Source organism: Pelodiscus sinensis, chromosome 2 (assembly GCF_052426305.1).
Source record: "Pelodiscus sinensis isolate ZL-2025 chromosome 2, ASM5242630v1, whole genome shotgun sequence".
Taxonomy (NCBI): Eukaryota; Metazoa; Chordata; order Testudines; family Trionychidae; genus Pelodiscus; species Pelodiscus sinensis.
In genome coordinates, this window is record NC_143053.1 from 51658978 (window position 1) to 51677780 (window position 18803).

The window sequence follows — 18803 nt, forward strand, 5'->3', positions numbered from 1 at the left end:
AAATACTGTCAGCTGTCCTGGACTCCTTTCCCCTTCATGTTAGCATCCCAGGGGATTCTGCCCATCAGGTGTCTGAGGGAGTCGAAATCTGCTTTACTGAAGTCCAAGGTGTGTATTTTACTACTCTCTTTTCTTCCTTTGGTCAGGATCCTGAAAACTACCATCTCATGATCACTGCTTCCCAGGTTGCCACCCACCTCTACTTCCCCTATTAGTTCCTCCCTGTTTGTGAGCAGAAGGTCAAGCTGCGCATGGCCCCTGGTCAGATCCTTCCCGGATCCCCAACATTCTCCAAAAACTTCTTGGATTGCCTGTGTACTGCCCTATTGGTTTTCCAACAGATGTCAGGGTGATTAAAGTCCCCTACGAGAACCAGGGCCTGCGATCTGGAAGCTTCTCTCAGTTGTCCGAAGAAAGCCTCATCTACCTCATCCACCTGATTTGGTGGCCTGTAGCAGACACCAACCACAACATCATTGCTGTTGCTTGCACCTCTAAACTTAACCCATAGACTCTCAACAGGTTTTTCTCCCTCTATATACTGGAGTTCAGAGCAATAATAGTGCTCTCTTAAGTATAGTGAAACTCCTCCTCCTTTTCTCCCTTGCCTGTTCTTCCTGAACAGTCTATACCCTTCCATGAAGCTCATAGGAGAAGCACAAATTGGTAAGCCTCGTCCAGGCACATAGAATTCCCCTTCACACAAGAAGGAGACTCTGTTTACTGAGCTATTTCCAGCTAAGAAAGAAAAAAGACAGAATCAAGACTGTTGTAGAAGAAATAAAAACCGGACTATGTAGTACTTTAAGGACTAACAAGATGGTTTATTAGGTGATGAGCTTTCGTGGGCCAGACCCACTTCCTCAGGCTATGTCTACACTACAAAGTTAATTCGAACTAACAGAGGTTAGTTCGAATTAACTTTGATAGGCGCTACACTAGTGCTCCGCTAGTTTGAACTTAATTTGAACTAGCGGAGCGCTTAGTTCGAACTAGGAAAACCTCATTGTACGAGGACTAAGCCTAGTTTGAACTTACTAGTTCGAATTAAGGGGTGTGTAGCCCCTTAATTCGAACTAGTGGGAGGCTAGCCCTCCCCAGCTTTCCCCGGTGGCCACTCTGGCCAACACCAGGGAAACTCTATTGCCCCCCTCCCGGCCCTGGACCCCTTAAAGGGGCACGGGCTGGCTATGGTGCCCGTGCCAGGTACAAGCCTGCCAGCACCCAGCCAGCAGACCCTGCACCTGGAACAGCTCGAGCCAGCCACCCAATGTCCCCCAGGCCTCCCCCTCTTCCTGGGACCAGGCTGGCGGCTCCCGGGAGCTTGCCCAGGACTGCAAGAGGCGGGCACCCACCTGGTCCAGTGCAGACATCGTGGACCTTGTCCATGACCTCTGCACTAGGCACAGGAAAGCGGCCGTCTAGGGCAGGAGAGCTGCCAGCCTGGCCACCCAGGAGCAGGTTGGCATGAAAATCAAGGTGGTCCACTGAGACCCCCGACCCTGAGCCCTGAGCTTAGAATGGCCGTCCTGGGTCAGACAAAGGTCCATCTAGCCCAGTAGCCTGTCTGCCGACAGCGGCCAACCCTAAGATCCCTGGAGGGGATGGACCAAAGTCAGTGACCAAGCCATTTGTCTCGTGCCATCCCTCTCCAGCCTTCCACAAACTTTGGGAAGGGACACCACTCCTATCCCCTGGCTAATACCACTCCATGGACTCAACCTCCATGACTTGATCTCACTTCTCTTTAAACTCTGTTCTAGTTCTAGCCTTCACAGCCTCCTGCAGCAAGGAGTTCCACAGGTGACTATTTGCTTTGTGAAGAAGAACTTTTTGTTATTAGTTTGAAGCCTGCTACCCATTCCTTTCCTTTGGTGTTCTCTAGTCCTTCTAATATGGGAACTAATGAAGAACTTTTCTGTATGCACCCTCTCCACCCCACTCATGCTTTTATAGACCTCTATCATATCCCCCCTCCATCTCCTCTTTTCTAAGCTGAAAAGTCCCAGTCTCTTTAGCCTCTCTTCATATGGGACCTGTTCCAAACCCCTCATCATTGTAGTTGCCCTCTCCTCTCCCACCCTCTCTCTTCCCCTCTCCCACCTCCCAGTCTCCCCCAGTTTTGTTCAATAGAGAGAGATTCTATTTTTGACCACAATTGTCCTTTATTTTGTACATCAGGAAGGGGGGCTAGGGAGGGGTAAGTGGAAGGAGGTGAGGGGGGAATGGGGTACGAGCCCCCGATGGGGAGGACTGGGCTGGCTCTGTGGGCTTCTGGGGGTGGAATCTCTCCTGCAGTGCCCCAATTGCCCCCTCTCCCCAGATGGCAGCCTGCGGCAAGTGCAGCCGGTCTGATGGCCGAGTACTGTGATGTGCCCAGTGTGGGTACTCCGGGCAATCTAAGCCAGGACTGCTTTGCAAGCGGGGCACCCCTGAGAACTCTCTGTCCGGGGTGGGGGTCGGGTCCCTTTAAGCACAGCCCTCGGCTAGCCTGAGACAGCATCTCCACGCTCTAAGTCCTCATCTGATGCCCTACCGGCACTGCTTCCGGCCATCCTTAACCTCAGTTCAGGGTCCACTCTGTGTGGACATGCTAGTTCGAATTAGCAAAACGCTAATTCGAACTAGTTTTTTTAGTCTGGATGCGTTAGTTCGAATTAGCTTAGTTCGAATTAACTGATTCGAACTAAGTTAGTTCGAATTAGTGCTGTAGTGTAGACATACCCTCAGATCAAATAGTGGAAGAAAATTGTCACAACCATATATACCAAAGGATACAATTAAAAAAATGAACACATATGAAAAGGACAAATCAAATTTCAGAACAGAAGGAGATTGGGGGGGGGTGGGGAGGAGGTAAATGTCTGTGAGCTAATGATATTAGAGGTGATAATTGGGGAAGCTATCTTTGTAATGGTTATATGGTAATGTATATGAGCTGAGGAGATGACCTGCGGTAAAAAAATGAAGTTTCTTTTTCCTTTTCCTTTTCCTTTTCTTAACGCTTATGGCAAAGTCATTTTAAAAACTAAGAGGAAATATTAATCTATATAAGCTATCTACAGAAAGTTTATTGAATTTCTTTGGTTCAAAGCACGCATAGCAGCTTATTCTTACATTCTGTAGATTTTTAGAGTAACTTCTATAGAACTGCATGAAATCTCCACTGGACTCCTTTGGGGTCATCTTTAAGTTCTGTCATATTTTCCTATAAAGAAATTCAGCCAAAGCTGTGGGATTTCCTCACTTAAAGCATAACACATTTTATGACTCAAACTAAAATCCAGATCTCACTAACTAGATATTATATTTCACAATACTCCATGATAGAGAAGGGGTGATGGAACAATTTGTATAGTGGGGGTACTAAGAGCTATTGAACCAGACTATAAACCCTGTTAGTGATGGAAATCACTTCACACCCTCAGTATCTCCTAGTTCCAGCGCTTATGTATCAGGGCCTTAGTACAGTGCACAGATAGTCACATTTGAAATGTAAAGTGACCTTAGTTGCATGTTAAACAACAATATATTGCCCCCTGCTGGTCATGCATGAATTCACAGGTTTTTTTAAAACGTGTGTGAAATTAAGTGAAACATATGACTATCAAATGTGTACAATTTTTAAAATGATTTTTTCATAAATTAGGAGGTTTATTCCTAAAGTACATTTTAATGTAATATCATGTGAATTCCGAATGCCCGTTTAAAGCATGACTTTGTGTTTCCATAACGCAATGAAGTACATTCCTGTCTGAAAAGCTGAGACATGGCTCTTTCCTTAGTTACCCCTTCCACTCTCTTGTTCTGTATCTTGGCTTTAAGGCTCCTTTCAGGTTGTTTTCTGTCCCCAGAGAGCCATATGTGTACTTAGAACTGTTTCTCATGGACACAGAAACAAATGTTAGATTTTCTTATTTTCAGTGGCATACAATGGTGAGGGGAATTCTGATACTTGATGTAGCTTATTATTTGTTACCTTTACAGATACACTGTAGGTTGGATTTTTATGTCTATTTGTAATCTGCTCTAGTTATCCCCCATTCTAAGCCCTCTAAAGCAGTGGTTCCCAACTGCCAGTCCGTGGCCCAGTGCCAGGCCACGAATCACTGGCTGCCAGGCTGCAGTGGCTCTGAGGGCCGGGGCTAGGATACACCACCCAGTGCCTCTCTCCCTGCCTTGGCTGTTGGGAAAGGCATGTCCTGCCCCACCTCTCAGCCAACCAGTGCAGGCAGTGTGGAGTTGTGTGTGTCTCGGTTCACTGTGAGGTGGGAGAGCTGCATGGAGCCCAGCACAGTGGCTTTAGAGCAGCCACAACCAGGGCAGCAGTGCTTAGCTGGTGGCTGGGAGGCAGTGCAGGGCACACACTGAGGGCAGGGCTAGTGCTGGGGGCTCTGAGGGCAGAAGGCTCTAAGAGGCAGGGGGATGGCACTGGGAGCAAAGATAATTCTGGGGGCTCTTGGGGCCGGGCTAGGACTGGGGAGCTCTAAGGGGTGGGAGGGCCATAAGAGGCAGGGGGCTGACACTGGGGGCACTGAGGGATCTGGGGTGGGGAGCTGGCACTGGGGAACTCTGGGGGCAGGGCTAGTAGTGAGGGGGCTATGGGGGCAGGGCTGGCAAGTGGGGTATACTGGGGCTGGAGCTAATATTGGGGACTGGAGGCTGGCACTGGGGGGAGTCCTGGGAGGATTTGGAAACAGGAGACTGGGCTTGGGAGGGTCTGGTGGGGGGTGGGGAGGGAGTTGCAAGGGGTGGGGCGCTGGTACTGAGGAATTTGGGATGGGGGGCTGGCACTGGGGGCCCTGAGGGCAGGAGGCTGGCACTGATGGGTGTTGGGTGCAGGGGACTCTGGGGTCAGTGTCTGGCACGGGGGGGGAGGGCCCTAGTGGAAGGGTGGGAGTTCTAGGGGTTAGGGCTGGCCCTGGGGTTCTCTGGGGGTTGGGGCTTTTTATATCACGGACCAGTAGCATTTTATTTGCATATTTGAATATTCATTATTTGCACAATGACTATGCAGACAGGCAAATAAAATCATATTGGTCCACCAAAAGCTTGTGAATGGGTTTGCTGGTCTGCAGTATTTAAAAAAGTTGGGAACCACTGCTATAAAGTTACGCACCTTTTTAGAAGGATGAATTTAAGGCTAAGCTGTTTCTCCTCTCTGCTATGATGCTAGGCCTACATTTTATGTGCAAGAGTTATTTCTTCGTTTGTCAAACCCATGTGATCTGTTACTGAGCATTCTTGAAAGCATCCCTCTCTGTTCCTTATCTTTCGGCAATTTCTCCTATCCGCCTCTTGTGTTTTTTTTTTTTCCTTCTCTACTGCCTCCTAGACTAGTCAATGTTAGGCTTGTCTAAAGTCACGTCAGCTTAGTTGTTTTTTTAGTTATGGAGGGTTCTGAGCATCATAGCAAATAATTCAGGTTTCTTCTTGCTTTGTAGTTAGAATACTATGTTGTCGTATAAAATAATCACTGATAAAATGTGTAGGTGATACAAACATTGGAGGAGCGGTAAATAATGGGTTACTGATACAATGTGATCTGGATCAGTTGTTAAGATGGGATCAGGCAAACAAGATGCATTTTAATATCACCAAATGTAAATGTATACGCCTAGGCACAAAGAATGTAGGCCATACTTCCAGGATGGGGGACTCTATGTGGGGAAGCAAAGACTCTGAAAAAGATAGGGGGGTTGCGGTGGATAATCAGCTGAACGTGAGCTCTTATCTTATAACGATAGCCTCAGGGAGCTTTGTCTATTTAACCTTTTCTTTGTTAAGTTAAGGGGTGACTTGATTTCAGCCTATCAGTATCCACATGGGGAACAAATCTATATATTTGAGAGAGTTTGTGCTTCTGTGTCCATCCGTCTGAGAGTCTGTTTGTTGAATAACTCTTCCTAAACTATCAGAGGTAGGACTACCTAAGCTGGTATGCAGCTTCCACTTATCATAACTTAAAGCAAAGTCAGGGTTTGATTATACTAGGACAATGGGATGTGCATAGAATGTGATTGTTTCTCATCAAATGGGAAGGGAGGGCTGTAATAGCAGGGAAAGTTAGACCCCAGAATAACCACAGGGGCCAGCAAGGACTCCAGCCCCAGGGTATGTCTACACTACAAAGTTAGTTCGAACTAGCGGGGTAATGTAGGCATACCGCAATTGCAAATGAAGCCCGGGATTTGAATTTCCCGGGCTTCATTTGCATAAGCGGGGAGCCGCCATTTTTAAATCCCCGCTCGTTCGAACCCCGTGCCGCGTGTAGCCACGTGGCACGAACTAGGTAGTTCAAACTAGGCTTCCTAGTTCGAACTACCGTTACTCCTCGTGGAATGAGGAGTAACGGTAGTTCGAACTAGGAAGCCTAGTTCGAACTACCTAGTTCGTGCTGCGTGTAGCCACGCGGCACGGGGTTCGAACGAGCGGGGATTTAAAAAATGGCGGCTCCCCGCTTATGCAAATGAAGCCCGGGAAATTCAAATCCCGGGCTTCATTTGCAAGTGCGGTATGCCTACATTACCCCGCTAGTTCGAACTAGCAGGGTAGAGTAGACATACCCCCAGGGAGCAGCCACTGGCTTGGAAAAGCAGCCTCTGACATACCAACCTGGCCCCAGGGAGCAGCTGTCATCTGTCAGCAGGGCCTCTGCCACCTTGGGCTGGCCCCAGGGAACAGCCACTGTCCTGGGCTGCAGCCGCTACCCTGAGCTAGCCCTGAGGAACAGCCCCTTCCCTGAGCCCTCCTACATTTTCCAACCTTGTTCCTTATTCCTGCACCCCCATCTTGTGCCCGGAGCCCTCACCCCTTTCCTGGAGCCTCTCCTCACCTCCAACCCTGACTGCACACCCCCAGCCGTCTGTCCTGAGCCTCTCCTCACTCCAACCCTGACTTCTGCACCCTCTATACTACCAGGTCCCTGCCCTTACTCCTCATAGCCCCAAGACCCTGCCCTGACTCCTGCACCTCCACATCTCCAGCCTCCTGCTCTGAAGGACTTGATCAACACTGGGTAATCTTCAAGTATTTCATAATGGGCTCTTCAGTTTAGCACAGAAAGATGTGACATGTTTCAATGGTTGGAAGTTAAAGCTAGACAAATTTGGATCAGACACAAGGCATACGTTTCTAATGGTGACAGTGATTAACCATTGGAACAATATACCAAGGTTAGTGGTAGACACTCCATTACTGACAATTTTTAAATAAGGAACTGGCTGTTTTTCTAAATGCTCCCCACTAGGAATTATTTTGGGGCAAGTTCTGTGGCCTGTGTTCTAAAGGATCTCAGACTAGATGATCACAATGGTTCCTTCTGGCTTTGGAAACTATGAATCTGTGAATAAACTGCTCTCAGTTCTTCAGTTGGATATGGCTTTGTGTCAGTGCGCTGAAACAGTCAGAAACCAAAGTGACTGGACTCCAAAGCTATCCCATCTATTACATATGTAATAGTGAAAACCTAATAAAGATTCAATCAAAACCCTTTGAAAGAAGAGCTTAAATTACATGCTCAGTCTAGATTAGTGTTTCTTAACTTTCTTAAAAAAATAAGTATCCCTAGTACCTACAGTTTTCAGACACACAACATTTTTTTCTACCATTTCATCACATTTGTTTAAACAACTTAATTGTAGCCGGGCAGGTGAATAAAATTTTGGGTGTAAAAAGTACAAAAAATAATTAAGTGATGTAAAACTTAAAACAAATTCAGTTTTCTCCAAATTTCAGTTGTTGGCATGTCCCTGAGACTTCTCCCGAGTACCCCTAAGGGTATTGGTACCACTGGTTGAAAAACACTTGTCTAGATTATCCCTAGTGGAGGCAGACAAAATCAAAAGTGACCACTGCATGGCGCCACTGCACCAGTATTTCTGAGGAAGTAGGACAAATGTATACAATTTTCAGGATTTCTCTTTCTTGGCTATATCTCTAATGCATGATTTGCTGTTTCTAAACAAAGCAGATGTTTCCCACTGTTCTCTCATTGCTGAAATAAACTTAGAATGAGTGATATAGTTTAAAATGTAAGCAAACATTGCCTCTCCATGGAAAAACACTGTCCATTTTTTGTTGTATACAGTAGTCTGGGAGTTATCCAGTAGCAAAAGATCGACAGAGACTAACTTCACTGCACTTTCTTGAAGAGAGAGAGAAGTCTCATTTTCTTCCTGCCAAAAGCTTGAGAAGAAGGGGTTGACTGTACAGGGGCTGTCTCCATGGCCTCCTCCTGAAAGTCTGAGGAGGTAGAAAGGACAGTTTAGTGGTGAGATCTATCCATTCATTCCCCCTCTTCTAGCCACCCAGCCTTTAGGAGATGAAAGAATTTCTCCAGGTGACTTCTAAGAGGTCATCTTGGGAAACAGCTGATCCCAGTGGCTTTCCCTCTACCAGGATCAGTAAGAAGTAGAAAAGTGGGATAACTCTTTGGACATAACTGAAGCCCATGCAACCATTGCTGGCATTCATTGCTGTAAAGTGCTTTGTGACTCTTGACGGAAGGCGGGGATGCCAGTCATTATGGTAGTAAAGTATTGCTATGATTTTTTTCATTTATTTTTTTTAAAACCCTTTACATGTTCAAGCTTAGTTTGGAGAACAAACTTCATTTTTGGTTGCTCAAGCATTGTCCTTCTAATAGCCATGGCCTAATTAATTTGTAAACTATCTTAAAATACTGCAACATCTAAACTGGGTCGTGTGGGCTTCTGCAAACTGAGGTTAGCTAGAAAGAAAACAGTGCCTCTTGGGACAGCGCTGCTCTGCAGTTGGGCAGTTATCACTCTCATTGAGATGCCAAGCATTTGCTCTGGTCTTGCGGTATCCCCTGAATACATCACTCTGTTAAAAGATCTACCGGAAATTTCAGTTAGTTCAGTTTAAATGCTTAGGCTAAAAATGTTCAAATCTGTCTGGAGAAATAGCTAGGTACCTCAATCTATGGATAGCTAGGCACCTAAACCTAAGGAATTGTCAGCTGGTTGTCAATGGTGTTGTGCACACAGAACCCACTGAATTTCAAAAAATTCAAATATTTAAAAGTAGAAGTGTTACCCGGTATTGCTTGGGTTCTTAACTCACTTTGTTTTTGTTTTTTGGAAAATACAATGAAAATGTACATGCTTCTCATTAATCATTGCTCTGGGGTGGGACTGGGGATGAGGGGTTCAGCATTGTCTTCCCTGAGGAGAAAGGACAACCCCAGACCTCTCTCATTTCAGTAGCTTGGGGCCAGGTGAGAAGTGCCCCTCCGTGACTGCTGTAGCTCCAGTGGGCACAACCGGGGGGGAAGAGGGGTGCATGTCCTGTGGCTGGGGCAGGTCCAGGTTTGTTTGCTCCCTTGTGCTCCCCAGCCAGAGTCAGGAATACAGCAAACTGTGCAATTTCCCTTGGCTCCCTGATGACAGAAGACAGCCAGCAACGTTCCCGTACATTCTGAGTGTCCCGAATCTGGGGGCGGGGCAGAGCTTCCCTCCCCCACTAGCTTCCCTAAAACTAAAGGGCATCTAGGTTGAGGGAGGCAGGAGGCTCAGGGCTGAGCAGTCCTGGATAGTGTGCGCGCGCCCCCAGACAGCCTCTTTCACCTGCCTGGCGATTTTGTGTCTTTTCTGTATAGTTTTCTGAGATGCAATCCCATTCTGGGTGCATCCCATTTTTCTGGCACAACCAAACCTTTACCTTTCAGGAAGCTGAAGACCAAATTTGGTAGACCTAGCTCTTACGATTTAGGAGAAGTTCCTAACCAAATGGACACACGGACAATCGGAGAAACTCTCTCAAATATATAGTCAATGGCTGGGATAGAAAGGTGTTCTGAGTGTCCTTACTTTCCAGAAAGATCTCTGATCTGCAACCCCATTTTATAGATCCATTGTACCAAATGTATAAATGGGGATCAGCCAGAAAGTACACAGTAATCAGGTAATTGATGCAGCAGTAATTTGGCTCTGAAGGATACTCAGTTGACAGTCTATTATCTTTGACAGGTTTGGTGTGAATATTTCCCAAGCAATCTGAACACCTGTGAATGTAGGTGATATTTGGTGAGCTTCTGGGTGTCTTTTAAAAAAAATCTGTTCTAGGAATTATATGAGAAAGTTGTGCAGCCTGTGCTATGTGGGAGATCAGACTAGATGATCACAATCATTCCTCCTGGCTTGTGAATCTATGAAAAATTGTATAATGAGTGGAATCAAAATGCCCGATCCAAACACCTGCCAACTCTGGGCAGTATGAAATCCAGACCCAAAGGTTGCTATTTTAACTGACCCTAGTGTTTTCCATTTCCTTTTTTGTTCATGCTGACATAAAAACAGAGGAATTTAAACAAACACACACAAAAAACCAACCAAACAAAAAAAAATCCAAGTTTTTGTGAAGGGCTTAATCTCTCCTATTGTGATGCAGTGCATGTGTTACCAAGTCTGTTCTTTTTGCTTATGGCTTTGTGCCTGCATTTGCTGATTGAGAAATAAGCCAAAAACCCTGTAGACACTGAGTTTGGTTTTGGAAAAACTTGTTGCAAAGCCACACTCTGGGCTGGTTCAGATCTGGGAGCTTAGAACCTCCAAATTCAGGGAATTAGTATGAATTTTTCTGGTTTTGGCCCATATTTCTTCATGATTTGTATCAGAAACTATTTGAAAATAATGATTTCTCAAGGTGGTTCTGGACCAAACCTCTCACTCTGCATGATGGGCGAATCCAGATCCTGTTCCATAGCCAAACTCTGCTGCTCAGCACCATCTCTAGGTATTTTGTCTTGCTCATTTAAGCCTGGAAGTGAGTTTCCTTAAACTCTAATATCAGTGTGTTGGGTTCATGGTATGTGCTTCTTGTGGGACATGACAGTATTGGCAAGCCTGCATCCCCACATGACTTTTTTGCTAGTGATTTTTTTTTTCTTATTACATTTAGTGCTCTGTAAAGTCACTCTTCTGTATTGCATTATATCTCAGCCGCGGAGACATTATCCATTATGTGTCGACAATAAAAATATATATTGTAGGGATTAATCCTATATTGGTAAGGGAATAGACTCTCTGACCTACTAACAGGCCTTTCCATTTCCAATGCCCATGATGCTATGAAGTCAATGGCATGTCAGAGAAGTGATGGAGCGAGAGAACAGACAAGCCCTTTTTCAGTTCACAGAACCCCAATTCTTTATTAATCACAGCTTGCACACAATGACATACAGGAAAATAGCACTAATGAAGAGTAGAATATGCAGGCAGCAACCTCCAGGGGGTAGGGACAACTTCAAAACGGCAGCTATTTTAGGGGTTATGTTAGGTTTGGTGATACCGTACTTGGCACAAGAGCCCTGTCTAATGATTCCTGCTGCATCAGCCCTCTTTTTCTAGATGTCTTTAAAGTAGGTCAGGTTAACTAACACTGAAGTGAACAGGTCATGTTGAGTGGAAGTCATCAACAGTGTTAAAAAAATGCAACAACCAGCTCATGGGTTCCAGGTGGAAATATTCAGTAGCCTCTTGTATTCTTACACATGTAATACAGTAGTTTCAAATGAATATCATAGATCATAGCATCTACAGATACAGCTACTTGATGCTGATTAATTGCTCCATCAACAAATCTTCAACTGGCGAATTAAGCTTGAGACAATTAGCATTTTTTATGGCTGTTGTGTACCATTTAGAATTTTTCATAGCTAGCTGTTTATAATATTCAGCTTCTTAACTTCAGCTCAGATTGATGTTGCTTGCCTTCTTATTGGTAACCCTTATTTAAAAAGTAATATTTGTTGCCTTTGATCTGATGAAGGCAGACAAAATAAACATTGCAATTAATGGGTTAATCGCCTGTTCATTATAAATGTAGATGTAAATAATTATGAACACACAATGTTTTAAGAGCATTTTATCTGGACAGCTTCATGTGGAGTCACAATACCTGTGACTTAGTTATTGTTTCGACAGAGCTTATTGATTACAAAGCCTTCTTGGCTATTAAGCGATGATTGGTCTCTAGCACCATAGACCTATTACTGACCTCCTTGGATAGTTAGAATTAAAATTGCAGGGAATGGAATTAGACTTGGGCTGCTTCAAATGAACAGACCTAGCAAATTCAACTGAGTGGAAATAGACAACATCAAAAGCCTGTTACAGGACATGTAAGATTATGAAATAACTTGCATAATGCAATACTTGTATTTTTTAACAAAAATGTAAGTATTTACAAAATAAGATCCAAGTTTTTTTAAACATCAAGCAAATCATTCTGCAAAGAGACCATATTGTTTTCATTTTTGTTTTTTGTTTTTGTTTTTATTGAGTTCTTGATTTTTTTTTTTAAACCATGTCATACATTTCCCATACTGATATCGCATGATCCGTAATAATATAGGCAGGGGAGTTTACTAATGGTGGGGATGTGTGGCATCCACCGTTGCTTTTTTCAGCCAGACAGTTCCACCTGGAGCTCCTTGTTTCTACGGACCTCTGCAGCATGCCTCTCCTGGAAAACATCAAGAAGGGAAAGGTTAAAACTCTTCCTTGCTGAATCTGCCCAGGAAGATTCTTAATGGCAACTCATTGCTCTGTGTGTACAGTTCCCTGTGCATCAGTAGCACAATAGTCTTCTGAGGATGTTGCTCATATAGGACCCAATTCTCCAGGCCAGCATGAGGCCTACTGAATATTTAAATTCGACTTCAGTCCTATTTTGAGGTCTTAAGTAGGATTTAAGTGGGACATAGGCTTTGTGGAACACCCTCTGCATAGGGGGAAATTTCACCCTAAGGACCAATTCTTCTAGGTGCTGAATGTGCACAACCCCCATTGCTTTCCAAAGTAACACTCCAAAATTTAAGCACAGCTGAAATGAATTGGCTCTAAGTAACCTTCTTGCTTGCAGGTTAACGTATCTTCCCATGTGAAAGGTGGCTATTATTACTATTTATATTACAACAGTGCATGGGGGCTGCAGTTAAGGATCATGGCTCCTTAAGGATCAAGATAGCCAGAGAGCTCACAATGTAGATGGTAGATGAAAAGACACAAGAGGAGGAAAACTAGACACATATGAGGGTGAAGAGTTGGGGAATGAGCACCAAAATGAGCAGAGATGAGCAGCAACACAGAAATCACAGGTCATCATTTACCCTAACCAGTGCCAGCAGGAGACATGTATAGTCATCATTTCAGAGGTAGCTTCTAAGGATAAGATGACAGTTTTATTTATATGTATGTAGAGATGCCCAATGCATGGGGCTGGCATGTGAAGAAAGGCGGAGATGACTGAGAGAGAATTGGACAAGCAAGCAAGCAATTGAGGTTGCCATCACCAGCAGAGTAAGTGCTAGGATCAACAGCCTGAGAAGGTACTATCTAGACACTGAACGCATGGAAGATGTGCAGTTAAAAGGGAACACTTCTAATTTAGGGCTCCATTCTGACTGCTCCTTTACAGATGCAATGTGAGGCAAAGGACTCAAAAGTCGCTCTTTACGAAGGCACCTGGGCAGGATGCAGGCAGAATGTAGCATAGAATCATAGAATCATAGAATCATAGGACTGGAAGGGACCTCGAGAGGTCATCGAGTCCAGCCCCCCGCCCTCAAGGCAGGACCAAGCTCCACCTACACCATCCCTGACAGATGTCTATCTAACATGTTCTTAAATATCTCCAGAGAGGGAGATTCCACCACCTCCCTTGGCAATTTATTCCAATATTTGACCACCCTGACAGTTAGGAATTTTTTCCTAATGTCCAATCTAAACCTCCCCTGCTGCACTTTAAGCCCATTACTCCTTGTCCTGTCCTCAGAAACCAAGAGGAACAACTTTTCTCCTTCCTCCTTGTGACACCCTTTTAGATATTTGAAAACCGCTATCATGTCCCCCCTTAATCTTCTTTTTTCCAAACTAAACAAGCCCAGTTCATGAAGCCTGGCTTCATAGGTCATGTTCTCTAAACCTTTAATCATTCTTGTCGCTCTTCTCTGTACCCTTTCCAATTTCTCCACATCTTTCTTGAAATGTGGCGCCCAGAACTGGACACAGTACTCCAGCTGAGGCCTAACTAGTGCAGAGTAGAGCGGCAGAATGACTTCACGAGTTTTGCTTACAACACACCTGTTGATACAACCTAGACTCATATTTGCTTTTTTTGCAACAGCATCACACTGTTGACTCATATTCAAGTTGTGGTCCACTATGACCCCTAGATCCCTTTCCGCCATGCTCCTTCCTAGACAGTCGCTTCCCATCTTGTATGTATGGAACTGATTGTTCCTTCCTAAGTGGAGCACTTTGCATTTCTCTTTATTAAACCTCATCCTGTTTACCTCTGACCATTTCTCTAACTTGCTAAGGTCATTTTGAATTATGTCCCTATCCTCCAAAGAAGTCGCAACCCCACCCAGTTTGGTATCATCTGCAAACTTAATAAGCGTACTCTCTATCCCAATATCTACATCATTGATGAAGATATTGAATAGTACGGGTCCCAAAACAGACCCTTGAGGAACTCCACTTGTTATCCCTTTCCAGCAGGATTTAGAACCGTTAACAACAACTCTCTGACTACGGTTATCCAGCCAATTATGCACCCACCTTATCGTGGCCCTATCTAAGTTATATTTGCCTAGTTTATCAATAAGAATATCATGCGAGACCGTATCAAATGCCTTACTAAAGTCTAGGTATATGACATCCACCGCTTCTCCCTTATCCACAAGGCGCGTTATCTTATCAAAGAAAGCTATCAGATTAGTTTGGCATGACTTGTTCTTCACAAACCCATGCTGGCTATTCCCTATCACTTTATTACTTTCCAAGTGTTTGCATATGATTTCCTTAATTACCTGCTCCATTATCTTCCCTGGGACAGACGTTAAACTGACCGGTCTATAATTTCCTGGGTTGTTCTTATTCCCCTTTTTATAGATGGGCACAATATTTGCCCTTTTCCAGTCTTCTGGAATCTCCCCTGTCTGCCATGATTTTTCAAAGATCATAGCTAAAGGCTCAGATACCTCCTCTATCAGCTCCTTGAGTATCCTGGGATGCATTTCATCAGGACCTGGTGACTTGCTGACATCTAACTTTCCTAAGTGATTTTTAACTTGTTCTTTGTGTATCCTATCTTCTAAACTTACCCTCTCTCTGCTGGTATTCACTACGTTAGGCACACCTCCAGATTTCTCCGTGAAGACCGAAACAAAGAAGTCATTGAGCATCTCCGCCATTTCCAAGTTTCCTGTTACTGCTTCTCCCTCCTCACTAAGCAGTGGGCCTACCCTGTCCTTGGTCTTCCTCTTGCTTTTAATGTATTTATAAAAGGTCTTCTTGTTTCCCTTTATGCCTGTAGCATGGTGACAGTGCCTGTCAGTACGGGTAGCACAGCCACACTGTGGACAAGAATCAGAACAACCCAAAATGGACATGAATCAGACCTGCAGTAGTGAGCTTCTAAGAATCCTAAACAGCCTTGACTGCTGCCAGTCAACTGCAGTCCATAAATAGCTCGCAGCTTTCACTGTCAAATGGCAAAGTAAGACCTAATGATATTATCAAAGAAGGTCACAACTCATTGCGATCTCATCCGAAAGAGCTGCTACAGACTGAAGCAGTCATCTGGATGCACCAGGCTGCATGTTAGCTAAAACATTTGAAAAGGAGAGCTTTTTGCAGAGGATGGTTCTCAGTCCTTTGGCTGGAGTAGCATATCACCTTTACACCTAGAATTAAGTCTTTGTGCTAGCCGAGAAGCTGCTGCAGAGGACAGACACCAGACACCTTTGCTACACAGTCAGGGCTCGTCTACATTGGCCCCTTTTCCGGAAGGGGCATGTTAATTTCAGAGATCGTAATAGGGAAATCCGCGGGGGATTTAAATATCCCCCGCGGCATTTAAATAAAAATGTCCGCCGCTTTTTTCCGGCTTTTAGAAAAGCCGGAAAAGAGCGTCTACACTGGCCCCGATCCTCCGGAAAAAGCGCCCTTTGAAGTAGGAATAAGATCCTCCGGAAAAGGGTGCTTTTTCCGGAGGATCGGGGCTAGTGTAGACGCTCTTTTCCGGCTTTTCTAAAAGCCGGAAAAAAGCGGTGGACATTTTTATTTAAATGCCGCGGGGGGATATTTAAATCCCCCGCGAATTTCCCTATTACGATAGCTGAAATTAACATGCCCCTTCCGGAAAAGGGGCCAGTGTAGACGTAGCCTCAGTGTTTTAGTTTCTATAACTTCAGAGAGCACCATCACACCTGGGTGGTGTCCTGCTATGAAACCAGTCAAGGTTCAGCAGGGACGTGGGAGTTGAGAGCTCCCCCTCACGATGTATATTGTTAGTGAATTCAATGCCCACCCTGTCTAGAAGAGCTGGGGATTTAGATATGCCACTGTGAAGGAGACCAAGAGGCTTTACAGCTGACATAGACATGGGATAGCCCTTGTATTGAGCTCAGTGTGTTGACCAGATCACCGAGAAGGGGCAACCTCATCTTTGGAATACTCACATTGAGTAGACGGCCAGCCCTGAATATTAGGTAGCTATCTTCAAAGTTCAGTGTTAAGTCTTTCTGTTCATTGTTGGACAATTTGTCTTTCCTTGGTCACTGGCTCTTATTTTACAGATCTTTTAAGTTCGATTTCTAATTGGAATAACCATTAATGGCTGTAAAACAAAGGCTGTCCTAGTTAATTTTAGATTTACTGGAACCTCTGTAAATTCAGATAGTCATGCTAACATGGGCCTATACTCAGAAACCACAGCTGTGAAATGAATTTAGGAAGTTTCCATCCAGAGTGTTTACAGAGCTGCACTGTTTCTGGCTGTTTGGCACATTTTTGGGGATAGTTTTTTCTTGCTGTCTTTTTCAGACAAACTAATTAAAAGGCTCCAACCTCATTCATGTATTTATCTCTGAGAATATAATCTGAAAACTCAATGACAAACATAAAATGACAAGAGCAACAAAGACCCATGGCCAAATGTCTGCAACTGAGGATGCCTCCAGTGAGCTTCCTATGTGAGATTTATACATTGTGTTCCTTTACAGAAACTGGCTTCATTGGGCTTTGATTGGTGTTAATCTCATCTGTAATTTGAAGGTGAAATTTCATGTGGCATCTAATTTTGTGTGGCAAATTTTGATAGTTAGGGCAGGCCTGATTTCCAGAGGCTGATCACTTGCATTTTCCACTGATGTTGGCATCCACAAATGTCATCTGATTGCAGGAGCCTTTGGCACCTGAAAATTGGGGCATTGACAATTAGAGGCTAGTTTTGAAGATTTTGGCCTCAATGTTTTATGATTGTTCCCTCTTCCATCGTCCTGGTTGCCTTTTAGTGTTTGTGGATTCATTTTTTAAATTAAGTTCTTATTTTTTTTGGCCAAGCCATGTTTTCTGGTCAGACAAGATCCCCAGTAAGGAGATGGTAATCTGTGCTCAGAAGCATTCCTTTGACTTTATGAACATGAGAACATAAGAATGGCTGTACTGGGTCAGACCAAAGGTCCATCTAGCCCAGTATCTGTCTGCCGACAGTGGCCAGCACCAGGTGCCCCAGAGAGGGTGGACCGAAGACAATGATCAAGCGATTTGTCTCCTGCCATCCCTCTCCAGCCTCGGACAAACAGAGGCCAGGGACACCAATTTTATCCCCTGGCTAATAGCCTTTTATGGACCTAACCTCCAGGAAATTATCTAGTTTTATGGACCTAACCTCCAGGAAATTATCTAACTAATAAAATGTTTAAACTAATAAAATGCATCCATGTATGTACATGTTATCAAAGGACTGTGATATAAAGGGACTTCCTGTCTGACATCAGTCTGCTTGCAGCTGATCCCTTTGCTCCCAATGATAGCTAACAGTTCTTTGAGTTGCTGGACTTTATGATGCGTAGTTAAGCACAATCCCAGGAACTTGGTTGAAACAACCAGTTGCATCCTTCTTTAGGGTATTTCACAGGACACTGCTCTCTCTGACTTGCCCAGCTCTGCTTCCTGATTTGACATCTCTGATACCAATTATCTACAGTTAAAACAATGAGATTGCATAAGATGAGTGCAAGATGGAGAAAAACGTAGCTCTAAAATGGACATCCCTCTTCATCAGCAACAGTTGAGAGGTATATACTCTTGTCTGCTGACATACAGGCAGTCCCCGGGTTACATGGATCCGACTTACATCGGATCCCTACTTACAAACGGGGTGAGGCAACCCCGCACTAGCTGCTTCCCCCCAGCAGACCAGGGAGACGCGAAGTGGCTTTTCTCAGCAGACACCTTAGCTTGAGAATAAAGGACTGAGGGAAGTGAGGTGTGGGAGAATAAAACTGAGCTCTGGAGTGATGTTTGGCTAGAGTTTCCCCTACAATATGTACCAGTTCCGACTTACATACAAATTCAACTTAAGAACAAACCTACAGTCCCTATCTTGTACGTAACCCGGGGACTGCCTGTATTAGATCCTTCAAAATAACAGCTCCTATTTATTACATACCAGCAGAGAAAAGTTACCACAGCCTGCAAAACAGGTTAAAAGGACAATCCCACATCTGGTTCATTGGCCTGTGCTTTCACCATTTGTTTTTTTTTAAAACTCTTCTGCCTCAGAGGGACGCATTAGGAATAGAACACTCTGTGCCTGGGGGAATTCAATCCCCTGGCTGTATATTGAAGGTGTCCAAAAATAGATCTAATCTCCCTCAATTAGGAGAGTGATTGCAACACAGTCTGTTATGGATGTATGTGGCTAAATATGAAACAAATGATTTATTCCACATTGTTCATAAATCCTGCAGAGAAGCCAAACATTAA

At 44.4% G+C, this 18803-nt stretch overlaps 1 protein-coding gene across 1 annotated transcript in view; it reads right to left on the reverse strand.

The window, feature by feature from the left end:
• Positions 1–11151: 11151 nt before the first annotated feature.
• STMN2 (stathmin 2) overlaps positions 11152–18803 on the reverse strand; it is a 67527-nt gene continuing 59875 nt past the window's right edge. The window contains exon 5 of the mRNA XM_006131558.5: positions 11152–12489. Coding sequence (XP_006131620.2) covers positions 12430–12489 — 60 coding nt within the window. The 3' untranslated portion in view covers positions 11152–12429. The remainder of the gene's footprint in view (positions 12490–18803) is intronic.